At 45.7% G+C, this 25,939-nt stretch overlaps 2 protein-coding genes across 5 annotated transcripts in view; one reads left to right on the forward strand and one right to left on the reverse strand.

Moving 5' to 3' along the window:
• The first annotated feature begins 61 nt into the window (after positions 1–61).
• On the forward strand, positions 62–20,651 carry UTS2B (urotensin 2B). 2 transcript variants are annotated; one of them, XR_010722644.1, is made up of 7 exons: positions 62–106; positions 11,460–11,676; positions 13,868–13,969; positions 16,865–16,902; positions 18,266–18,359; positions 20,071–20,151; positions 20,300–20,651. XR_010722644.1 is itself a non-coding variant. In XM_066193843.1 (6 exons), exons 2-6 carry the CDS (start codon positions 11,553–11,555, stop codon positions 20,094–20,096), a joined length of 384 nt encoding a protein of 127 aa, XP_066049940.1. In that variant the 5' UTR covers positions 62–106; positions 11,460–11,552; the 3' UTR covers positions 20,097–20,651. The 2 variants fall into 2 exon arrangements, 1 of the variants encoding a protein (XP_066049940.1); XM_066193843.1 differs by having other exon boundaries at positions 20,071–20,651.
• Positions 20,652–24,565: 3,914 nt separating this feature from the next.
• OSTN (osteocrin) overlaps positions 24,566–25,939 on the reverse strand; it is a 35,848-nt gene continuing 34,474 nt past the window's right edge. For all 3 annotated transcript variants that reach the window (XM_066193844.1, XM_066193845.1, XM_066193846.1), the window contains exons 4-5: positions 25,368–25,464; positions 24,566–25,088 (exon numbers count right to left, since the gene is read on the reverse strand). In XM_066193844.1, the coding sequence (XP_066049941.1) occupies positions 25,380–25,464 (85 nt within the window). In that variant the 3' untranslated portion in view covers positions 24,566–25,088; positions 25,368–25,379. The remainder of the gene's footprint in view (positions 25,089–25,367; positions 25,465–25,939) is intronic.

Raw genomic sequence — 25,939 nt, forward strand, 5'->3', positions numbered from 1 at the left:
CTCGCCCCCCTTCCGGGGAGGCGGACGGGGGCGTCCCGGGCTGCTGCACCCTCCCCTTCCCCGGCGGGGCTCGGGCAGCAGCTCGGCGGGACGGGCAGCTTTCGAGGCTAGTTATTTATACATTTGGGGTTTTGGGTTTTGTTTTGGGGTTTTTTTATTATTATTAATGTTTTATTGTTTGGTGTGGACGGTGGTTGTGTTGGCTGCTTTGAGGCCACGGCCGGAGATCCTCTCCCACCGCCGGGCCGGCTGTCAGACCGCTCGGACAGCTCCGGTCCCCCGGCGCTCTCCCGTACCGGGTCCGGCTGCCTCTGCCCCTTCATCCCCAGACCATCCCACCCCCTGCTCGCAATGTTCCGCCGGCTGGGAAAAGCAGTCGTGTCCCGGTGGAGGCTCAGAGCCACCGCCCAGCGGTCACGGCCCCCGCACCTTGTCCCTCAGGACGGGGGCGGTGACAGGGCTGGGACGGGCGCCTCTCGAGGAGGGCAGTGCAGGCGAGAGATTCCCGGTCACCGAGCGCTGTGAGAGGCCTTTGAACCCGAGCAGCGCTCTGCCGAGCACGGCTTGGTGCCAGCTCTCGGCGGAGACGGGAAGACTCAACTGCTGCCCACCTTGGTTTGCTGGCAGCAAAGAAACAGAACGTGATGGTGTTCCGTGGGCAAAAGGGAGAAGATAAGAGAAAGAGGATTTGGGGTTTAGGGGTGCCTGAGCTTCTCTGGGCTGTGCTCAGCACAACCAGTCACTCATGTCAGCTCTTATGTTTGGTCATAAATACGTGATGCTGAGAACCATGCGAGCAGAAGAAGTTAATATTGCCACATTCGAAATGAGTTGCTCCCAGTGTCTATTCCAATGGCCTATGGCCTCCATGCCACTGCTGAGGAAGCGGATAAAGAGGCTGAGCCCTTTTCCCCCTCTCCAACAGGCTCTGGGAAGCCCTGCTCTGTGGGTGACTGGGATGGGAGCTGAGAGGGAGGTAGAGTAGGATGTCAGCTGTCAGAAAAAACATCAAAGGGAACAATATTTCAATTTTATTAAAAAGCAAAAACGGTGCTTAAAAGAAAATGACAAAAAATATTTCCAGAAGGTTAGCCTTGTGCTACTCCTGTATTTTCTAGTCCTATTTCCTGAAACTCAGGTATTGTCTGTCCTGAATTCTGCCCCTTTCAAATGATACTTCACCAATTCCAATGTGGTATGCATAGACTGTCTTCAATCTGGCTGCCTTCACCTTCCCTTCAACTTCTTAGCCTCCTGTACAGAAAAAAGCCACAGAATTGTGTGCATTTGTGATCTCTTCTCACTTTGCACACACCTAGTACACTTCTCCTGTGTGCTGGCACACTCTGAGAGCTGATAGGCCTCCTGCCTAGAGGGATGTAGTACCCACTTACAGAGAGGTGAGTGGTGCACAGCTGAGCCCCACTCCACAGGTTCTCCATATGATCACACAGATGGGGATTAGTCACAGGGTCTTGCCCCTCCAAGGGGCAGCTCACACAGATTATCTCCTGTCACAGTCCCAGCTCTGCCCAGCTCCTCCTCCTAATCCCTCTGCCATCCATACAAGCAGTACAACTGGACTTCTTGCAAATAATCCCCATTATTTCTGCCAGCTCCAAGCTAATGACAGGTCTAAAATCCATTTCTAGTTTCTCCTAAATTAGAGTTTTTCTGAACACAGTATATTCTTCTGGACATCCTTTACCCTCTTCATAGCCAAGCTTTTTGATCACTTAATAAGATTTTTTGTTGGAAAAAAGTGAGGACAAAAGAAGAGGCCAAGCAACCAGGACTATACAGGAGAAGTGGCAATGAATGTACTGTTCTGACACAAGTCACAGATTTCCAAACCCAGATTATGATTTTCTCCTGTCCTTCTCTCATTATAAAATATTCAAGTTAGAGCAGCAGAAGCTGAAATTCTGGAGCATTCACATTTACACAACAGCTTTAATGCAACAGACCCACTTTATGATCCTCCTTTTATGAATAAAGGTTTAAAGCTGTCCATCCCAATGGTCATACACTTTACACACACAGCTCTTTGCTCCAGTCTTCAGTAATGAATTTATATCATATTAAGTTGTCTGTCTAGGGCCAAAACCAGCAACATAAATTAGTCATAAATTTGCACTGCGTTCAAGAGGTTCCCCATTGGGTTGATGTGGCTTTGGCTGCTATTTTGAGTGAACCATCTTCCTGGATGTGTTTAACTTCAGTAATGTGAGATCTGCTACCCAGTGCTCAAAGTCACAGCAGAGCAGTTCCTGATTTCAGGTTCCTAATACACAAATTATGGGCTTCTCATGCCTTCCTGTAGCTATGTTTATTTATCTTGCAAGGTCTGCTGAAGCTCAATGATAGCCAGTGGATGGTGAGCTCTGCTAGGACCTAAGGAAACTATAGGAACACAGAGTAAGTGACACTTTGTTCTTGCTGCTGGAAATGCAGGGAACATCTCCAGTTGTCAGAGCACAGAAAGGCTGGAGCAGGCTCCTGGGAAGGGTAACACAGGCAAAACCCCGTCAACACTGTCGACCTGTTCCCTAAGGCAGTGTATTACACACCAAAGTATTTTCTTTGCTTTCTTGACATCAGATTTCTCTCTCATTTTAGCTTGAGTTTTGAGAGATTATTCAGATGAAGTCTCTGAAACTGGAAGGTGGCAAGAATCACTTGATTATGGAAGATCCAAAAATGACCGCAGCAGGACTGAGGATGAGAAGGAATTAAACAGGAGTTACTGATGTAATGCTAGCTCTGCAGCAACATCACATCTTAGGCTCCCCCAAAGGGCTCCTCAGTGTGGTGATCTCAAATAACCCTCCAAACTCTCACTTGTGTCTACAAGCTGCAGCTTCTAGGCAAAAAGCATGAAAGGTGTTTGTTCTGAGAAACTGTCATCAGTTTTTCCTGTGCAAATTGTACAGCACCTAGCTTGATAAGTAGTACATGTTGCAATGGGTAGAAGAATCCCAAAAAAAGCTGGGAAAAAAACCCATTTTCTTTTATTGAAGATTACAGGACAATGACACTCCAATCTTTTATAAAATCAGGTACTTATCCTCACAGGACCTTCTGTTGGAAGAAAAGTCCATATTGTTTCCCATGAAAAGCAGAATTAGATCTGACTTTAACTTTTCTCTCATGGAGTAATTTCATTCAGAAGAGATTTTGCACAGCCCTAGTCCAACCCCCTGCTCAAAGCAGGACTGGCTTCAAAATCTGATGAGGTTGCTCAGTGCCTTCCCCAAGTGAGGCTTGAAAGTGTCCAAGGCTAAAGATCACACCATCTCCCACTGTGATTTTTCTCCTTGTGCTCTTTGTGGACTTCTCCTGGCTGCAGCCTGCAAATCTGCACCCTTGTCCTTGCACTGTGTGCCCAGTTTGGCTCTGCTTTGCAGCTGCCCCTCTCCATGGCAGACCACATTTACCAGGGTGTGAGGGGCGTGCTCCACCAGACACCTGGGCAGAGGCTCAGACATGGCACTGCAGCTGGACTGTGCCACCACACAAGTATTAAACACCAGGGAGCTCCAGCACTGGGCACTTTGCCTACCTGCATCCAGGCATCTGATCTGCCCCTATGCACTGGAGTAAACCCAGACTCTTACACTGGTACACCACACAACACTTTCCCAGCTTTCACAGCACTGAAAACACTCCTGAGAGGACGCACAAATGAGAGGCTGGGATACTTAAAAACAGGAAAAAAAAAAGCAACGCAATCTGGACTGGCCCTCAGAAAAGCCACAATGAGCTTTGATGAGCAGGAGGTGCCAGACAGAGCATTGAGACTAGGAGCTACGATTGCTTTATGCTGCTGAGATATTTCTCCAGGCAGGGAGAGACTGTTTTGTGCTTGCTTCTTAAATAAACTGGGCATCTCTCCAAGTCTCCTGCTGTCATTTTAGGTCAACAGCATAACAACAACTGTGAAATAAATTAAGTCTCATCAAGATGTTCACTTTCGACAGAACAGTCTTTGTTAAAGTCTCCTTAATGACGGCAAAGCTCACTTCCAACTGATGAGGCTGCTGTCCGAGTAGACACAGAGGATAATAATCCTACAGGCAGCAACCATCCATTAATGGTTAATGCAAAGGGATGGGAAAAAATGGTTCTAGGTCTCCCATGCTATCAGGTGCTGCATAAGGCCATGTCCAAAACCTGTACATCGGTGGTGACTGATGCCAGGGAACTGACCCTTCTGGGGGGTTCAGAGAGAACACCACCCCATGGGCTGTGCTTTTTTTCTACGAAGTCAAATTCTTGTACAAAACTATAAAACCCAATGCGGGACTCCATTCAATCTGCAGGAAGCCTGAAGGATGTGAGCTCATTGTTTTCCCCCTGTGATAAATAAAAATCAAGGTTTGGGGGCTCAAACAGGACCTGCCCCCAGCCCGAGGCAAGGATGCTGCAGGGCCTCCCAGGGAGGGAGGCAGGTGATGTAGTGATGCAGGGGGAAAAAACAGGGGAAAAAAATAACACTTCAGACATCAACCTCCCTGCATTTCTGAGTTAAGGCACTTCAAGAGAGGTTTGAAGTCCTGTGCCAGAAGGGGTGGATGAGAGGAAGCAAACATTACAGCCTTGGCAAAGTGCGCCAAGAAGCAGGTGTGCTATTTCCGTAGGTAGCTGAATGGTGCCTGTGGGAATTCAGGCTCCCTGAAGAACAAGGAGAGCAGAAGCCTGCAAGGATTAAGGTATTATAAAGCTCACCAGGGGTAATGAATGGGGTGATTGCAAAGAATGAGCACAGGAAACATAGCTTGTGCTTACATGTAACATAACGAGGAGCACTAGGAAAATCATGACCCATGCCACAACAGTACAAGGGAATTTTTTGACTGTCATGTTGGAGAGTAAACATGTGCAATCTGAAGTGAAGTACGCATTCCAATAATATTAGTGTTACATAGTAGATGAGGGAAGGAAAAAGTAGCTAAATGTGTCATTCCTTACTCTTATGTCAGAAGAACAGAACACACCAGAATAAGGAGTTACTCACTTAGTGCACTGCAGGGAGCTGCCTGCAAGCCCAGTCAATCGAGACATAAAAAGCATAACAAATGTGGCAGCTAGTGATGAAGCACCTTGGTCATTCTCAGATATTAACAGCCACTGCCACCTGGGTAAAACCTCAACACACTGATTTTGTAAGAGGGAATTTGGTGGACGCTGAAGTAAGTGCAGTTCTTGCCTAGCAGTAACTTTTCTATATTTCACTCAGAAAAAATTTCTAGGTCTACCTAAAAAAAAATCACCTAATATGATTGCAGCTTCCTGTATTCTTCTGGATTTATATATATATATGTGTATATATATATATATATATATATATATATATATATATATATATATACATATATATATATACATATAAAATAAAAATTCCTGTGTTATAACTTGTACCAGCTTGCTTCCCAAGCTGTGGGGTGGTAAGGCATGAATATGTCCTGCAGCCTCAGTTGGAGCCCTCATTTCAAGTCACTTTGTATGTGCAAGTCTACGGCCATAAAATATTGGTGTAAATTCAACAAAACACCCTTTTGCATGTACAGAACTCTCACAGAGTCTCAGTAGATCAGGGTGCAAATGAAAAGTTAAGTAAGAAGACAGGGTCTCCAAAAGGCAAAGTTTATGGTTACCTGCACAAGATTCACCAAAACACTACAGCTCTGTGTATGCTCCAAGCCCTCCCTTGGGTGACCTGTAGTGACAGTTTTCCAAAAAAATGGGCAACATTTCTCAATAAACCAAAACACCAGATGGTAACCAAGAGCAGGAAGAGAGGGAAAGGAGAATGACAGTGAAAGCTGGCACTGTCAGCAGATACAATTGACCTCCACCACCTTAAAAGTGCCCTTACTGTTATTTTTAGCAGGAAATTACCCAGCCTTGTCTTTACTCAAAGTAATACATGCACAAGCTACATTCATCATCCAGGATGAACTCGGGGCTTGGAGAAGGCAAGTCATAAGAGAGAGGGGTCAAGCTCAGGGTAAATCTGGTGGTTTAACCAGGTCATTCCAGATCATGCCTCTTCAGGACACTGTCCTGGCGTGGAGGTCAGATTAGTCCTACACAGGCACACCAATATTTACCATTCAGGAGCATCACTGAAAGTGTCTTTGAGAGCAGCAGGTCATGGCACATTTCAAAGCAGAGGAAGTTTCCATATTGCCTCCCTCTCCTCACCAGGAACCTCAGCCAAGTCACCCCAGTCAGTAGGGAGGCTGAGACTGGAGGAGGTGTTTCAGCTCAGGATTAAGAGGCAGAAGTGAGAACTAGGGCATGACTGTCTCTGCTCCCTGTTTTCTCCACAGGCTGCCTCCTCCCACATCCAACACCTTTAGATTCCAGATTTACTCTTTCAACCCCTCACTCCAGGGCAACACTTCGGAGCTGGCTTGCTCTCTGAGAAGTTGAATGGTTTCCTGGCAAACCCTGGACTGGGAGTGAAAGCCAGACAGGCAGCCCAGCTTCACTCTTTTCCCTCCACAGCCTCAACCTCGAGGAACTGGTTCTCTTTAGTATGATGTCCATGGGATGTGAGCTGGTGATGCTTCCCTCTTTGTGTGATCCTTGGCTGCCTGCAGTGAGGTGGCAGCTGAGCTGCTCTACTCACTGCCTTGGGCCTTTCCCTTTTCTTTCTCTGAACCAGGATACAATTGAACCACAGCATCTGATTTTATGTCAGTAACAGGTCAAGCAACAGCTGAGCCCCAAAGTCAAGCACATAGAAAGGGGAACAAATTGTGTGAGTCAGACTAAAAGCTTCATAAATATTGGCTGGTTTTAACAGTCCCCTAAGGAACAGAGAATCTCATTTTATAACTACATCTTCCTCCCCATTATGCACTCCCTCCTCTCAGGAAGCTTCAAGGGGAGTTAGTCTCCTGGCTTATGAGCACAATATTTTAATTCTTCTCTGCAGTCAAATTGCTCTGGCTGGGACTTTGCACCACACGTCAGCAGGATATCTGAGCACCTTCCAGTGGTGCTTTAAATAACATTCTGGAGTGGGCTTTGTTCTCTCAAGTTGGCTCCAGCATAGAAGTGACTTGGTTAGAGGAGAAATCAGACATTAAATGCATAAGAGATGAAGGCTGAAGAGCACAGGGTGCATTTCAGTACCTTCTCCTCTAATTCCTACCAGATAAAGCACAGTTGGAGACTCAGAGGAGCAGACATGCAATAGGAATTAAGGCAGAAGAGATAAATAAGTGTACAGTGGTGATACAGGCAAGAAAGGCAGACATCGTGGCAGAAAAGAAGGACTTGGCTACAGAAGATGGAAACAGTTTGTTGTGCATGTGAATAGACAGAGGGGATAGAGGCATGTGTGGGACAGGCGGGAACACTAAGCCACTGCCCAGGATGCAGAGCAGGATGACTCTTGTCTTTCTGACGTTGTGTACAAAGCTCACTTCACCCCTGTCATAAGAGCAGCTCTCTTTTCTTGCTTGCTAAATGCTCACCTCAGCATTTATGTCACTGATTTGCTGGCGCTGTCAGTCCCCCACTCTGTCTTCCCCTCTACAAGGCATGTCCACTCCCCATTTCCAAATTTCTTCGTTGTTCCTCTCCCTCACCTTATCCTTAGGATCATTCTAGGCAGGAAAACAATGATACATGAATCCCTCCATATGTACCATGCAGACTGAAGTCCTGTCTCTACCAGCTGAGGCTACCTACTTGCAGCCAAGTCCCACGCTCAGTGCAGAGGTTGTGGCACTGTTCATATGTGCTTTCTTGAGCACCTTAAGCAAAGGCACTTCCCTGACAGATCCTCCCTCACCACGTTGTTTGCTTTGGGATGAAACAAGCTATGGTAAAGTGGAGTCCATAAGACCATGACAAAGTCTGTGGATGCTGATGAGGTTCAGCTAAAATAAATGGTGCATGTGATGTTTCATGTGTTCTCAGGAAACTCTGAAAAAGAGAGAATATTGTGGGTTTTTTACTCCAAACCCCAAATATACAGCACTCAAAGTGGTCTGGAAACCTTCCACTCCAAGCTGGCTCTGGAAAGTAGCCCTTTTATGCTCTCCTGTTTTCAGAAGTTCAACACTGCCTCCTGCATCAAGTCACTCACTCCCCCCTCCAGTGAATTCCACCTGTCTTGGGCTTGCTGTGGAACAGCAGGGGTAACTGCTTTAGCATTAAACTCAGGTTAGGTTACTTGGAGGCTGCAGTCCTACCTTCATTAGAGACAACTGCAAAGCCCAAAGCAACTTCAGAGAAACTGGGATTTATATAACGTACCCGAAAATCTTAATTGCTGCAAGATCTACCAATCCACCTGGCAGGGAAGAGGAGTCTATGAACATTTTGAGGAAGAGGATGTCAGGGCCAGCCGTTCCCTAAGGAACAGGGAGCCAAGTGCAATGCTGTTGACAGCAGGACAGGGATCCATCCTGAGAGGGGAAAGCAGGGCAGGATCAGAGACTGCAGCCAGGTTCAGTCAAGAGCCCCAGTGTTCAGGCAAGCCCATGATGATGAGGCAGATCCTAGGTCAAGATGGAAGTCAGTACACTGGTCAGCATCAGGCCTGATGACAGCAGTCAGAGATAAACACAGCTCAGTGAGCACCAGACAGGTACACAGAGAGGGGACATATCCATAGTCAAGCAGGGAAGTCCACTTGCAGGTCTGGGTCCAGATCAATAGGGACCATGGTCAGGCAAAGACATAGCTGAACTCCTGACCAGAATTCCTCCAGCATAGCTCTGGGAGAAACAGGACACCAGGCTGAGATTAAAGGGTCTCCTGAGATGATGGGCAGACAGGGTGTTAAGGGCCCACCTGAGGATGCTCAAGACCACTAACTCCCTCCAGGCACTGACACTCCATCTCTCTCACACTGAGAGCTGGTGCAGCTGGATTTGGTGACACTGCTTGAACCAAATCTTCTCTATTCCTGCCCTCTGGGCTGTTGACCCTTGCCAATTTTCCAGTTTGGTTGTGTTGGGTTACCTGAAGTCTGCATAGCTTTGTGAAAAGAGAAACTTCTACACTAAGGGACAGACTGGGACAATGGGAGGTAGAGATGGAGCTCACATCTTCATGTTCTCATTATCCTTGAACTCCAGATAAATGGATGATTATCAATGACATTATCAGTTATCAGACATGATCAATGAGTGAAGTAATAGAAAGAATGTGGAGACTGCATTGTTTCACTATGAAGAATAAAATACATAAGAGCAGTAAAATGCGAAATTGTTTGCAGCACCTGGACTAATGGGGTAAAAGTAAAGGAATTTTCCAGGTGAGAGCTTAGAGAAGCCCAACAGTGCAAATCAATTATCTCCTAAATTCAAAAAATAAAAAAATTCCACTAGTGCCTGGTACCAACTGCCAGGCTTCTCTCCACCAACCCATCCCCTGAAAGCATTCACTCCTCACAGCATCCAGTCATCTTCCTTCTCATATGTAAATGCAGCATGGCAGTTCCCCACCTTCACCAGAACCATCACTTGAAAGGTCTGGCACACTCTCTACATGAGTTGCTTTGGGGGCTGAACAGTTGCAATGATCCAGAACTGAAGTTCCTCTGCAGTGAGAGAGGAAATCCCAGGAATAGCTCAACTTCCTGAAAGAGCCTGCCAATAGCCCATGCGATATTGTATTCAAAGGTAGGGAAAAACAGTCAGAGATCTGTGGATTTTGCACAAATTTAGATGAGATGGAGAAAGTCGCCTTCTGTATCCAGGCAAAGTTGATTTCACAGCAGATCCCAAGATGAACTGAGATTTAGCCATTTAGCACTAAATTAAAATAGACTTGACCTTCCCTTAGGGGTAGAGTTTTGGGTCAGAGCTGCTATTTTCAAGACTGGACTCCTGTGCAAAGTGGTGCTCATCAAGTTATGGCCTCTGCTTCATGGGGGCTGCTCACCTCTGACCAGTGTGAAACTGGCACCTTAGGGAGATGGTGGTGGTTGGAAAGTGTTCCAGTAGGACACAGGTGTCCCTCAGTCCAAACAGAACTTTGTGAAGAAGGTGAGCACTTCAGATAGCTGTTCATTACTTCTCAAGTCTGAGGGAAACTATGAATTTGATTAATTTGTACATATTATATCTCCAGGAAAATTTTGGAATATTTTCTCAGTATTGAACTCTTCATTAATGGAAGCATCACATTCATTTTTATAGGCATATCCAGTAAAAAATCTGAGCCTCTCCTCCTCCATTTTTGTTAATAATACATCAAATAATAAAATATTACAAGGCTTGCCATTCAATACTTATCCAAGGCACAGAACAAGTTGTAAGGAGAGCTGGGGACCTGAAGCCAAAAGCCCAAACATGGAAATGATACTGTCTTTTAGTTGAGATGAAGTGCAGGTACCATCAGATGAAGCTATCTTGGGTAATCTGGCATGACGTGGTGTCAAAAAAGCACACACAGTGAGTCACTAGGAGTGTATGTACAAATCAGAGCTTGCCCTGATCCTCTCCCCTGTCCCACCACGGGGGGAGTGAGCTGGCAGCTCTGTGGTTCTTAGTTCCTGGCTGGGCTTAAACCACGACAAGTACAGATGACTCAGTTCTGCAGGAAGAGGAGAAGTGAAGAACAAAGCCTAGCACTGTTACTATTACAATATTTCTCTTGGTAAGGTTGTTGTGGAAAAGTAGTAACAGGTCAATAGTGATGGATAGGCAACAAGTGGTAGTCAAACCAAAATGCAGTCATGGCCTGAGAAGACATGGAATATATGCAATGTGTCTCAGTACTTTGCTCCAAAATTATAAAACAAGGCTGTGTAGCCAGAACCAGCATCTGACCTTCCACTTCTTTTTTTTTTTTTTTCCCAAGAAAAAAACTGAAGACTCTTGCCCATCCTTGACGTATTCCATACCTACTGCCAAATCTACACTCCCCCACTCAGACATAATCCCAAAATAGGGTGTGATGCCTTTCCCGTTGACAAAGCCATAAGTCACAGTGAGCAAGACACACTCAACATTCTCCAATCAGTTAAATGAAAAGAGCTCTCCCCCTCTGTTTCCCACCACTTCAGCACTCATTATATCTCACATTAATTAATACAGGCACTAGGAAGTGAGATGATAAATTACAAAACCCCATTAACCTGATTCTGTCCAAACTGGCAAAATATGGCAGCATTAGACAAATTGACAAATCTTACATTAGACAAATCTTCCATGCTAACGTGGGAGTCCTCATGCCTGAACTCTGTTAAAGCAGCAGCCCTGAAAAAGTATTTTTAATGTGTGTATGTATGGAATGTATATCAACGTGCGTGAACAGTGCATGCCTGTGGGAACATCAGAATTCATTAGATCAGTCTGATATGAGATATATTGAACAGGTTCCATCTGACATATGTTACTGGGTTGTTCTGTCCACTCCCAACGGAGTGAATCATATTGACAGGTTGAATTATATCTCAAGAGATATTTTTCTCCCCTCCTCCAAAGGCCATTTGCAATCACAGCACATCCACTGCCTCTTAAAAGTGAGCTCATCTGGCGCTAGTTGCATTGAAGTCCTCCACCGTGCCTGAAGGAAGGATGCTTTTGGGTGCTGGGAACGTGGAGAAGATGTGGACTGCCCAGCTGTGTCTGGCAGTGCTAACCATCCTGACCATGGCTCTGTGTGTCCCATCCACACATGGAGACCCTTTTTTACTCCAAGGTAAGCTGGAATGTGGGCTACGTGACACAGGTAGGTGGTTATCTTTTTGTTTGCTGCTTGCCATGGCCAATGCAACACTCACTTCTCTGGGTAGGGAAACAAAATGAACCTGGACCTATATTGAACAATCTGTTAACATGGGTGCTAGCAAGAGGCTTGTTCATATTATCGTGAACTAAAGCTGTCCTATTGCTCTGCAGCTGGCTGTACACCTTCTTCTAATCAGTGACAGTACCAGATCTGGTAAAATCTGGTAAGGGTAGCTCTTTCTTTCCCATAGGAGAATTAAAAAAAAAAAAAAAATTAAAATATCAGAGAGTAGCAATTCCAGTATGTACCATGTGAGATTTGACAGCTCATAAATGTCAGTACTAAGTTCAGGTGATGCTGAACCTTTTTTTCTTCAAAGAACTTCTTTTTATATGTACTTGTCCCATAATTTAAATTAATCTTAACTTGAATTTATACTGCAGGGAAATGTCAATCATTACTGCTCTTTCTGAAAAAGGCTTGGCAGTGGAAAAAAAGAAAAAACTACTAAATAGAGGCTTGAAAATAACATTGCTTTTCAAATGATATTTCCTCTTATATCACCTATTTATTTTTGTAATTACAAGCAAAACATTCCCCAGGCCACTCTATCTAAATCCTGCTTCTGTTTAGCTTTTACTGGAGTGTTTATAGCGTTGGGTTTTTTTTCCCCTGTAGTAAATCCCCCAAAAAACTAAAAGTAGCTATTTTAAAATTATAGCTGTCCTTCACAGTTAGGAATGAGGTTTATGGCACTCCATGCTAACTGCAGGTCGCTCTGCTCACTCCCCTGGGTTTATTTCCAGAGATCGCAATCAGGACCAGCAGCTTCAGCCGCAGCGTGAGGCAGGGTTGAGTCTGGCCAAATGCTTGGAGCATCCCTTTGGCCAGAGTCCCTCAGCTTCTGCAGACTTATGTGACGTTAGCTAATGGAGCTGATTCCCACGTACTCTTCTTGAGCATCCTCCAGGCTCGTCTGCTACAACGGTTTGTTTCATGTGTACCAAGAATAGTTGCACTCATCCCCTCAGAGGAGCTGACAGCCATATGAGACTGCATTGAGCAGAAGTCCTAAAGATTCGGGGAGAAGAGAAAAAAAAATTCTTTCTGTATAATTTCTTAGTATTTTCCATGGAATTCTGTAGGCATCTTCTAGGGCTTTGTAGGATCTGAGTGTGAGGTGGGGCTGTTCAGACCAAAGATTTCTTTGAATGGTTGCTCTCCCTATAAAGTCTGGCTCCTGTTCTGTCATTCTCAAAAATTAGTGCAACATTCTAGTCTCAGATGACTCTGGAAATCTGTTGAGCAGAGCTGGAAGGGTCTCAGAGCCTTCAGGGCACTGAACAGCCCCATCCCCTGTGTCTATTGGTTTCTGCTGAACCCTTGACCTTCACAACCATTCATTTGAGGGCATAGCCACAACCACTAAAGCAAAACCACTGAAAAAGTGCCCGAAAGGGGCCTCTTAGAGAGTTCCAAATTGCTTAAAGACAGCGGCTTGGGGAGGCTTTTCCTGGAAAATATCTGCATGGTCTTGCTTTAAGTTCCTCCACTCTTGAACTCTGTTCAGGAAGAATCCTTCAGTACTGCTGACAATTACACAGAGCAGCCCCACGGCCGAGCGAGCTCAAGAAAAGGCTAAGGGGCTGTAGGGCTTTTCGGCTGTGGTACCCACACCTCAGACCAGTGAGGAGGGACTTCCCACCTCTGTCAGCCCTGGGAAGATGCATGGAGTGGGTGGGGGAACTCCTGCAGTTTTGAGAAGAGAGGGTGTTGTGGGCTCCTGGCTTTGCAGAGGCGCCCACTCCACCCGCCCTGCAGAAGAGCTCGGGTCTGTGTAAATCAAGGTGGTGTCTCCAGCTCTCTGCAGCCAGTCGTGCTGATGAGGCTGCAGTGGAACTGGCCAGCAGCCCGGGGCTGGCAGGGAGGGCTGCCCATCCCACACCCTTCCCCTGCGCAGCCCTCACTGCCTGGACATTTTATTTTGTGCTCACACACCCTCCTTTTCCACCGAGCTCCTTCCACCCTGATGAGCGCTGGCAGGAGACATTTTCCTTCCGCTTCTCATCCTTCTTAATTTGATTAAGAGATTAATGGCATCAATTGATTAATTGATTCTTAATTTGATGAGATTGAGAGAGATGTGGTTTATGTGCTGCAGAGAACCGAGTGCTTCCAGAGAGAGGAGACACAAATCACGAGGACACATTGCTGACTCTGCTCCTTAATAAGAAATTTGCATGGCGGAGGCCAGAAAATATTGGTAAGTGAAGGGGAGGGGAGATCTCTGCTCTTTGAATCTGTGTTTGCATGGATGCAAGGAACCTGCTGCTCAGGTTCTTCAGAAATACCGACTGCTCAGAAAGTGGAAGCAGCACCGGGTATGGTGCCTACATGTGATTGATGTCAGATGCTCTCTATCATGGGGCTCTGGGACCTGTTTTGCAATGCAAAGTAAAGCCGTGAAAAGCCACATACCCTCAGACACTCAACATTTTGCTGGGAACACGTGTGTGTACATAAGTTAAAAACAAGAAAATTTTCTGCTGAATCCCTGTGGCCCTGCCATCCCTTAGATGTTGTGTGCATTGCCCAGTGCATGGACCAGCTTTGGGAGCCACATCTCTGCCCACACCCCACACAGCCCTGTGTGCTTTTGAGACGCAGCAAAATCTTGTTATCATTTGGGGCAGGGAGATTTCATCAGGATTTTCCAGTGAGATCCCTTGGGGTCAGGTGTAGTTTGGGGCAGGTTTGTAGTTGGACAGGGGGAGCTCCTGCCTGGGCCTAAGCCCCTGCTACTGCTGAAAGAGATTGAGACAACTGGCTTTTCCCACACAGCCACCAAAGACGGGCCAGGGAGAGGCTCTTTCTGTCTGTGCTCTGTCAACAGACACCAAATTTAAGAGGCACCTGCCAGTGGCTAAACTCAGACCTGCTGAAGAGAAACTTGGGCTGTCCCTGACTTGAGGCACAGAGATCACAAGCATCAAATGGATTACAGGGGTCAGCTCTTCCCACGGCCACTGCAGCCAGGGCAGGATTTGGGCTGGATGTTGTGGTCTCGGAGCAGGAAGCGGCCCTTCCCTGTGAAAACAGCTGAGAGGGGGGCCCAGCAAAAGCCTTGTTATCAAAATCCAGCTATCAAACTCACTCAGTGCTCTTCCCCAGACCCTTGTTAATGCAGCAAGGCAGTGGTTAAACAAGCCTGGGACAAAGAAATAAACATAAATAAATCAAGCCCTTATACTAACAAAGGTATTCTTCTTGCAAAAGGGTTGCATTCAAGAAATAACATTTTTATGATAAGTTTATGGATTATTGCACTTATTACTCCTAGAGGAAAGGCTGCATTTTTTTGCCAGACAATTGAATATAATGAATCTCTGAGCAGAGCACAGACAGAGGATTTACAGCAGGCAGTTTCTCAAGGCTTCATCCATAAATTAACTTCTTTCTCCCTGTCTGAGATAATCTGTTCCAAATTTCAACCGCTGTTCATTTTCTATTCATAGCAGTCATTGGCCAAACTTACAGTTTGCAAACAGTCAAGCCAAAACAGGCATTTGAAACTCTGAAAGAGGTAAAAATGTTAATAATAATAATAATAATGTTAATTCTTAAGTGACACTTTTCACTTATAGATATACCAGGGTCTGTCTGTCTCTACCTTATGGGTATAGGAGGAATCTGCCTGAGGTCGTTGCTGATAGTGCCAGGAACAGAGGCCACACCTTCTGATTTCATCCGCACCCCCACCCCCATCCCATTTCTCAAATCAAATACTAATGTAATGGACTTGCTTAGGAACTGCTGCTTTTACTGTTAGATAAATATCAGAAAATATTCAGGATTTTTCAACAAAATTGTTTCTTTCTTGAAGGAGAAACCAAGAGGGCAGTCAGCTCTTTCTTGGCACTCTCCTGCTCAGTTTCAAACATCCAAAAAAAAAAAAAAAAAAAAAAAAAAGAAGCCCAAGTCTGGCAATGTGTGCTGTGTGCTAAAGTCTTATCTGAAATCAAGGGGAATTATGACTTAAATCCCCCTGTTGATCCAGACTAATGCCTGCTGCCATGTTAGGAGCAGAGAAAAGAGCCAGCTCCAGGGCTGTTTTTTGGTTTGCTTGTGGGGCCCAGCAAAAACATTCTTTAGCTCTTTCCTGGCTCTTCTGCTTATTTTAGTGCATTTTTTCCCAAACTAGCACTTAAAACCAGCTGATCACTTTGCACTCCCCTCCCAGGAGAACTACTGTAGCCAGTCACTCAGCTTTGACAGAGCTAATCTGTTTTATTTAAAAATTAACTGGTTATAACATCAGTTTGGGTCTGGAATAGGGTACATCAGTCCTCAAGAGCAGTGAAAGTGAAATTCCCCAGCCCTGCAGCTTTGCCTGTTGCTATTCCAGGCTCCTCTCAGTTCAGCTGGATGTTTCAGATCCTGTTCTTAGGCACCGAACTCTCCCCTCTTTCTGCATGGGCAGCTCATTCATCCACCTGCATAGTTTTTTGACAGTAGTACAGTACTGATTAGCCTTGAGATCTCTAAGCCTGATTTATGAGGCTGGGCCCCAGCTTCTCATGCTCCCCTAACGTTTGGAAGTGTGGAATCCATGCGCTTACTGCTATGTGACTTTTCCTGTTGCTCCACTCTGCCAGCCTGGATCTTTGCTCGCTTATAAATCAGTAAGTTATGCTAGGCTAAATTTGTGTCTTCTGACTTCTGCCTGCATGGGTGATGTGAGGATAAACAATTTTTAAAGGAAGCAATGGGATTTCATATAAAAGCCAGTGACAGAAAAGCCAGCAGTTTTGCAGAGATTTGCAGTTAGCGGGATAAAAATTAAAAACCGGCAAAGAGTTTCGCCTGAATTGGTATCACACAGTAAGTGACCTCATTGGGCCAATTCCCCTATGGCCTGGTGAGCAGAAAAGAAGTCTCCCTCATAAAGGAGAATTAGGATAAGGTCCCACAGGATTCAGCAGAGAAAACCTACTTTTCTGTCTGTTTCTTCTGTCATTTATTTTAAGATCACTAACAGGAGTTAAATGTTAATTAGGTCTTTGCTTGTTGTTCTGGAGAAGGCAAATGAAGAAATAGTTTTTAATTTGAGCTTCAGGAAGCAATGCAGATACTGATGTTACGCTCTTACTTCTTGCAGACTGGGAGATGGCAAAGAAATTTGAAGAGCTTGAAGAGGTGAGAGGAGCAAATGCACAGACACATAGATGCACGTTCTTGCATGGGTAGTTAAACAATTGTGTAAGCTGACTTTATGCCCTATCCTTCTATCTTTGCACCCTGCTACCCTTCCCCTGCTGCTCTAATTTAAGCATGGATCGAGAAAAGGGAAAAGCAAAACCTGGGCTAAACAGCTGCACAAGCTGGAAAAGGTGGAAAGAGAACAGGGCTACAGACTGGTGCAATAAAACTTGAGCAGCTCCTGCCTCTGTCACCAATGAAAGGCCAGTGAAGGCCAAGCCAGGAAAGAATTAAGTGCCAAAGGAAATCTCCACAGGAGAAAAGGGAGTGGGAAGAGGAGGTAATGCTGCCTTCCTAGGCATTGTATGACCTGGCTGCATCAGGCAACAGGCTGGAGGGAAAGCCACTGCCTGCCTAAACCAGATTTTTTTCTGGACTCTTCTTGTGAGAGTGGCCCTACTCAAGGTCAGAGCCCTGCTGGGCTGATCAGAGCATACATTCACAAATAGAGTCCCCATCCTACACCACTGCCCAGGAGCAGGGAAAGGTCTGCAGCAACCTTGGCGTGGCTCCCACTGTGGCCCAAACCCTGCAAGCAGTGAAAGTGCTTTTTTCTCCTTCTCAGGCCAGGTCCAGCTGTTCCAGCTGCTTGTATGAGTGCTGGAGGTCCTGCAAAGTTCCACATGGCACTTTTTATTTCAGACTGAAAAATCCCAGTGCATCATGCCAGACAGGAGGCTGCCAGGTCCTACACTAGCCTCTCTCTCCAATGCTGAGGGACATGAGCTCTGACTATTTGAAAGCAGCTCTGACAGAGCAAAAGTCAGGGTGATGGCTGTAGATGCTCCCAGTCCACAAGAAAAGAGTAGCTAAAGATAAAGAAATGCAGCAGACTGTCCACATTATAATCAAGGGAAGATAGCAAGGACTGTGAAGGGGAGAAAGAGAAGGGACAACCCAGGGCAATGGAGAATGGATGACCTCTGCTGCAGTGTCTGGATGCCTGGAGACTTTCTGCCCCAGCACTGTCCTGACTCTTAGTGCTGCAATATCCTTCTACACAGCCTCCTCTCCACAGGGACTTACACCCAGGGTGGAGGGAAAGAGCAGGGAGTGCCCACACCACTGCCACCAAACAAGCAGCTTAATGAAGGAGGACATGAGGAGGTATGAGTGCTCCAAAGGCAGACCATTTGGGAATGGTCCTGCTCCAGGGAACACTCTATTCTTCCAAGTGATGCTGCCAGCCAATCTGCATGTTTGTAACCAATCTACAGCTCCTTTGCCCTGCATTTCCCAGCACTCTGTGGAGCTCCTTATGATGGGGCCCTTGTTCACTGCTGTTTTTCTGTTTAAATAGCTGGAGAAGTTGAAGGATCAGCTCTCAGCTGAGGATGGGTCAGAGGTGGCCTATGCCTTGGAAAGTCTCTCAGCATCCCAGCCCAAAAAACGCGGTAGGTTTTGAATTTGAGCCTTGCAGCCATCCTGTCCACTCTCATTTCCAGGGCTTCCTTTGTGCAACAAAGACAGTCACAGTAAACACACCCCAAATATGCTGAAAAACAGCTGGTTGGCAGCTTTTCTAGCAGTCCTGGCTCTCTCTTATGGCTGGCTGGTTTAGCAGCTGGTGAAAAGGATTGTGTCCTCCAACCCTGTCTGCTGTTGAGGCAGATACACCAGGTCTACCCACCCAGGACCTCAGGGAAGCAGGCAGTGTCACATCCTGCTTTTCACAGAGGAACATGGGGTTATTTGAGCCATGAGTGCCTGCCCTGGAGGGGGGAGGTTCTGTATGAACATGTCCCCACAGTGCACCCCTTGCTTTGCTCTGGCCTCAAAGCAACTGCTGGAGGCATAATGAGGCATGTGGACTGCAGGCATTCCCCTCTGCCAAGGTCAGTGCCTCCCCACAGAGAAAAAAGGAGCACTTGTCTGCTGCTGAAAAACAGCTAAAAAGGATGTGGAAATCAACCAAGAATGCAGGGAACTAAGATCTGGTATGCCCCTCAGTTGGTCTCCAAGCTTTTCCCGGTCTGTGTGCTCAGGAGAATATTGCCCCAGTGCTCCTGTGAAGCTGCCCCCGACAAACACATGGACAATGCTGCTCACACTGGCTTTCAATGGATTCCTCCACAAAGCAGTAGCAGCTGTGAACCAGAAGTCACTGATGACAGATCTGGCCTAAAAACAAAAGAGCTGGTTCTGCCCTTAGCCCACATGCTCTGTGCACGTGGAAGCTGACAACTGCCAGACAGCCAAGAGAAAATCCCTTTGTGCAAGGCTGGCTTGGATGCTTAGGTGATCCTTAGGCAATATGCAATTTATAAGCACCCCTGGAGGCTGTTATTAATTTGGCTAATGTAATTCATGCCCTCACCAGTCTGGAAGGTTTAATGTAGATAAAACTACTTCCCGTTGCCAGGTTTAAATCAGATTCTGACAGAAATGAAAGCAGGGAATCTTTTGTCTTCATCTAAAGTCCTCCCAGTCTAGGAGGAGCTCATGTCTCAGCATGAGCACTGCTGATTCAGTAGGAGTTTTCTTCCAAGATCCTGCTTTCAAAACCAGGTATAAATCTCTTTCTCATACTTGATAACAGGAAACTCACATGGGATTCATGCTGGTTATGATACAGTTACTTTTTCCAGCACCAAAATATGCATCCTTCCCTAATTTAGTCTTAGAAGATTCTGCAGGAGTGCTGTTTGGAGGATGGTTGGTAGCAGAATGGTAATAAGTGGGTTTAAAAAAAAAGTAAGAAGCAGATCCAATCTCTCCAAGTCAGTATCCTGGTCTTCCAGTCAGCCACAGGTGAAAACCCCTGCACACACCTCTAAAGCAGTAAAACTGCTGACCAGTAGACAGGAGAGAAAAAGCTGGTTACTGACATTCCTGAAGCAGAACAAAAGGAAACCTATTAAATCAATCAACATGAAGACAACTTTTAGACCCCATGTTTACAGTATGAGGGGCTAAAAGAAACACCTTCCAAAAGTGTTATATGAACTCAAAGCTGGTTACTGAGATGTGTCCTGAAAGCACAATGCTGGCTGCATGCTCTAGCTCTCTCAACACATGGTCTTTTGAAACCTACTCCAGGGCTAGAGTGGGAAGCTGGAAAAAGTCCCTTGTATGCTGACATCCTTCTTTTGTGTCCCTCCACAGCCTGCTTTTGGAAATACTGCATCTGAAGGCTTGTCAGGACTGGAGGATGAAGATGAGCCCTTCCCCACACTGCCTTGCTGGGTATTAACATGTTAAGAATTTGTTCTGTTCCCTCATCGTGCTGCTAGTTTGGAAGCCATCCTCCACGACTGCACCACAGCCAAGTCTAACAGGGGCCATGACAGGAGCTGGCAGCCCACTGCCACTCTCTACTGTTCCTTTCTTCCAGGTTTAACCTACCGTGATCTTCTACTCAGAAGATGCTTCCCAACTTTCTGTGCTGTCCTGTGTGTGCCATTCAGGCTGCTGCCACTGTACACTCTCCCCCTTCTCACCAGGTCCCCTGAGGCACCGAGCACTAACTCAGCTTCCCCGGGCTTGGGGCTCTGCCCACCCCTGCAGACGTGTCTCTCAGTGGTATCTGGGTCTCCTGTCACCTCCTGAGCAGGTCTGAGCTGCCCTGGTGGCCGCTGTTGGGACAGGAAGGCAGGCTGGGTGTGAGGTGAAGGGCTCAGGGCTGGGTTGCTGAGCCGGAGCTGCTCCTCGCCGTGTCCCACAGCGTGCACAGGGGAGGGCAGGCAGAGAGCTCTGGATCCTTTGGATACCATTCCAATAAAGATTTTCTGTTGCACAGAAGCACGTGTTATTTGCTTTCTCAGCCCCTGCAGGGACCTAAAGTGTAGCACATTTCCCTTGATGTCGGCTCTTGTTACCTTAATGGTTCACGTGGAGTTCACAATGGAAGAAAGGCTCCCATTAAACACCCAGGGTTTTAATGGGCCTGAGAAACAGACCTTTCCTTTTGGCCAGGATCAGGAATGAGAGCTGGGTCTTTTTCACAGATATTTGTGGGATACTGTCCTCATTGAACAGGACCAGACCCACTGGTTTCTGCCTACTCACCCCATAGAGATGTTTTGAGCAGAGATTTTTTAGTTCATCTGGCTGGTCAATGCAGGTGCTAGCCTGGCCTTTTCTACTGCAGAATTATATCTGGCCCTGTCCAAAAGGAAAAGCTCACAATCCATTAGTGACCCCTACATATATTAATCTCAAGTCACCTTACCCACATTTATTTGCAAAAGCAAAGGACCTCATTCCCAAAAATGTAAATTCAAAATAAGTCCTGATGTTAACTTTGCAGTTTCCAACAAGGTAAATGGGAGCAGGATCTGGTAGCCACTGTGAATGTGTGGAATGATTTTGACTACCACTGAACTGTCTCTCCAGCTCTGTTGAGCCATGTGATTTAACTGCAGCTTGCATATTACATATTCTTCCATACATTGCCTCTCCCAAAGCTGTAATTGCCATCCTACACTCATTGCCTTGGGCTCTGGCATGAAGCACAAGCTTACCACAGCAGTACTTTGCATGTAATTCATTAACAGGAGACCTATTCATCCTGTTGCAGGCCAAAGCCAGCATCCAGGGAATAAAGCCAGCTTGCCTGATTGTATCAGTGAAGTCTAGTGACATGCAAATACAGTTTCCTGTTACCATTAGTTGTTTGTTATTTCTTTGGTGGTGGTTCAGAACACATTTCCCATTTTCTGTTGCTTTTGTATGAGTGAAAAGGTATGTGGGAGCACACTTTCACATACCCTCACATTGGCATCAAATCCAGGAAAAAAATTATGCCCTGTGGACAAGAATAGTCTCTCTCCTTCTTTAAAAGTTTGGTGCTCCAGCTGAACGGGAGGTGTGTTCCAAGAGTTGTACTGAGTGCCCCAAGCTGGTGTTGAGCTCAGATGATTTCAACTTGCAGGAAATCCCAGTGCAAGGTAAGGCCAGAGCAGCAGGCTCCATCTGTCACCTGTTTGCTGTAGCCATGCCTTCCTGATCCGGTGTGACAACTCATCGGCAAGTCAGGAAAACAAATACCGGGTCTGTGGATATTTAACAGCTTGCTCTGACCCTAGACAGGAATTCCCTGGAGTGCAATGCATCATGCTGCTTAGTAGTGATTTTCTGCTACATCCTATCAGTGCAGTTATTTAAGGGCTTATGGTACCCAAACTACCCCCTATTTCCTGACAGGCACTCTATGCTGCTGTATTAGCTGCTTGTGCTGCAGAGATCAGCAAGTATTGAATGCAATTTATTAACTAATTAGAAGCAGAGGTGGTGGTGTTCCCCCCAGGCTTACCCTCTGCATGGCACTGTGGGGGCCCTGTCCTTTCTCCTAAACACACAGAACAGAAACCCTTCTCCACACAGTGGCTGCTCACACCCTACCCATGCTTGGGCAGTCACTCTTGCTAAAGTTAATGACCCGCAGGCAATAATTAAAGGGATTTCCCTGAGACATTCTAGTAGATCATGTGGATTTATTAGAAGAGAATCCTCACAGACATTTGAATGGATTTGCAAATTCAGGCAGCACGGGGCAAGTCTGGTGTGCAATGGATGCTGCAGCTTATCCTCATTTCACATTTGCTGATCTCCATGCTGTGTACAATGGCAGGAGCCATCCAACCTTGTCTACAAAAACAAATTGTGATGTTTGGCCTTTCAGACATCACCCTCTTTGAAACAGCACTTGCCAATTTACAGATTTTAAAGAGTGCTTCTTGAGCTACAGGAAGTCTCAGTGTGCTCATTGATTGACAAGGCAAAAGAACAGAAAGACTGTTGCTTTCTCCCAGGTAATCCACACAGTGCAGGGGGAGCAGGACTGAAGCTTCCAGCTCCCAGTTCTACCAACACCACCAGAGACCCCTCTGTCCTGCTTTGCTTTCACATTTCCCTTCAGATGAAGGCCATTTCTGCACACAGCCTTTAAAACCCTTGCTTTTTTTTGGAAGCCCTGGCTAATACTTGCCAATTATTAAATACTTCTATGATCCAGCAGTGTCTTTGCAAAGCTGCTGTTAGCACTAGATCTCTCTGGTCTCAGTCTCCAAAAATATGTCACGCACTGACTCTGTCCATGGTTCTTTTGACTGGCCGCTGTTTGAGTGGTCAGGTCACCACTTCCATAATCTATCCATGCCCCATACATATGGCTGCCCTGCAAGCAGATTATCTACAGCCTGTCTGGATGAGCTCAGAGGAAGAAGAAAAATGTTCCCTAAATTGCAGGGCAGGCTCAGGATGGATGGTGGCAATGCTCTTCAGAGGACTGCCTGAAGCTGCATTTGCAGGCTTGCTTCTTGCATGGACTGAAACTCTTGAGTTGGTCAGTCTACATGCACCCATTGAGTCCAGTTCACAGACCATTCACCTGGAAGCTTAAAGGCAGAAAATTAGCTGTGGGACCAGGAGAAAAGTGGGAAGCAAAACCCCAAGATCATCACATATGGACTTAGAGTCCTTCTTTTTTTCTCTAACTTCTGAGAACTTGGTCTGGAAAGCATCTGCAGTGCTTCACCTCACACACAAGTACTGACAACTCACCTACTGAAGGGGAAATGATCTCCCAACTCAGCTGCAGTGCTCTGGCAGATGGCAAAGATAAGGACTCCTCTTGATGTGAGTCACTGGTTTGTGCTGCTGCTCTCAGCAGCATCAGCCCATATTAGAAATATCAGTAGAAGTGAAGTTCCTTGCAAATTTTCTATATCTGGACCAGTCTTAGTCTCTGGGCAGGGCTATATGCAAGGAGGAGAAAGGGAAAGGCCCCTGTTTTGTCTGAGCACATGAATTAGGTGTTACCTGCCCTTCTGAGTGAGAGTCTCATCTCCCGCCGTAGCTGAACCAGGGTGATTATCCCAAAGTCCCAACCCTCACAAAAGCTTTTAAGTCTCATTGATTTCCCAAGTACTTTTTTTTTTTTTCTGACACTATTTTCCCCCGTTTTGCTAGCTGATGGCCAGGCGCTTTGTGCCTCATATAAGATCAGGAAATTAACACTTAATTCCCATCTCCAGCATTACTTCCTGCCCAACACAAGGTGTTTGGCAAGAATAACTTTTTTTTCCTTAATCCTGCATAATTCCTTTCTCAATGGATCTTCTTTTGCAATGCTAAGGATGATTTATACCCAAGAATAGCAATCCAAGGAATTTAGCTAACATGGACCCAAGTCCAAGAAGGAGAGAGAATGTGAAGTTTAGAAAACATCAGCTAGGAATCTGAGCATTGAGATGTCAGCAGACAGCTCTTCTCGGCTCTATTTTATAATCTGGAAAGAAGTGAAAAGGATGAAAGAGGATTTAAGATAACCTGTTTTACTCTAAAATGAAGTGGAGAGGAGATGTTTACATTTTGCCAGAGTGAGAAATACTTGAACTTTAAGAATTGGATTCTGACCATGCCCTGTGCACACGTCAAGAGGCTAAAATAAGGCATAGGATGCAGATGACCTTGGAAGTGGATGACCTCTTACTTGGACACTATCTTATGTTACACATAGGGAGGAGTGAAATGTATTCATCAACCAGAAGTCTCACCACATTTCAGGATCTGCCATATGATGAAAACATGTCCAAGTATGGAGCAGAGATAAGAGAAAGACTACTCAAAACATCAGGACAAATACTAACGTCCTGTCACTGTTCTTATTCAGACTAACTCGTAGTGAAGGCAGAAAACATCTCCTCCCAAACAGCAGTACAAATGTATTCTAGCCTTGTCTCATAACTGTTATATCCTCCCTTCATCGACCAAACAGCTTCCCTCCAAAAAGAAATGTGCAAAACAAACTCTCTACTTGTCATCGACTGCTGTTGGCATCTCTGGAAGTTTTATTTTCAATCGAAAAAATCTCAGTCCTGACTAAGATAATAAAATTCTACAAGTTTAACAGAAAAATGCCATGCAATAAAAATATATACATATTCTCTGTTCCTTCCTACCAGCGACACTGCACAGCTGTGAGAGCATTCTGACCTGATGGACTGAATATGTCATTATCTGTAAATGCAACATTTGTAAAATGCAACTTGAAACAGATTTTGCAGGAGGTCAATTCCTTGAGTGCCGTATCATTAGGCAAAGACAAGACATGCTGTGAGGCATCTTCCATAGCTCTGTAATGTTTCCAATACAGCATCTCTCATTCAGAATAGAAGCATCTGTAGGCAAAAAACAAACAGTAAACATTATATTTTCCAATGTCAGAAATGCAAGGCTTGGGCAAACACACTGTAAGGTAGACTAGAGGAGATTAATATGTTAGGAATACTTGTTTGCTTGTAGAGAGGTATTCAGTGGGAAATTAGGGCATCCCATGTTTTAAGAAGCCATCATTCTCAAGTCACTCCTCTCAAGCCTGCTGACATGACTGAGTACCTCCACAGAACAGAACAGGTGGGTTCCGCAAGCCTGCCCATGCCTGGTATACTTTGGCTTACCTGCAGGAAGTGCTAACCCCTGGTGTTGCCGAGGTGGCTCACTCCAATCCTGTCCAGAGGAACCCCAAACCTTCTCTTAGGCAGCTCAAGAACTTTCCTGCACGAGGAAAACGAACAGAGAGGGGGGAAAACAAATTGGAAAAGACATGTATGAATAATCAAAATGTCACTACATGTTTGATCCCTCCATTCATCCCACTAACGCCTTATTGTTCTGATAGAACAGTGTGCAGGAGCGGCCAAAGATGTGAGTGTTTAAAAATAAGATGCTGCACTTGTCTCCCAAAAGTTTGCAGTTGCAGCTGTTTTACAGACTGGCTGACCTTGATCCTCTATCCCTATTTTTATTTGGCAGCAAACTAACTTCACAGGTTAACAGCTATTCATAAAAGAGGAGTGATACGCTGCATTTATAAAGGGGAATCGTTTCCTGCACAGTATCACATACTGCAGGTGACCCATTACCTGGGTCTTTGAAAGCTCCAGGGCCAGCTGGGGCTAAATTAAGCAAGGACGTAGAAGGTATTGCACAGCAGTAGAGGGGACAAGTCAGAGATGCTCTAGTAGAGTTT

This window comes from Chamaea fasciata, unplaced genomic scaffold, assembly GCF_029207755.1.
Source record: "Chamaea fasciata isolate MVZ Bird 193981 ecotype frontalis unplaced genomic scaffold, bChaFas1.0.hap1 SCAF_11, whole genome shotgun sequence".
NCBI lineage: Eukaryota > Metazoa > Chordata > Aves > Passeriformes > Sylviidae > Chamaea > Chamaea fasciata.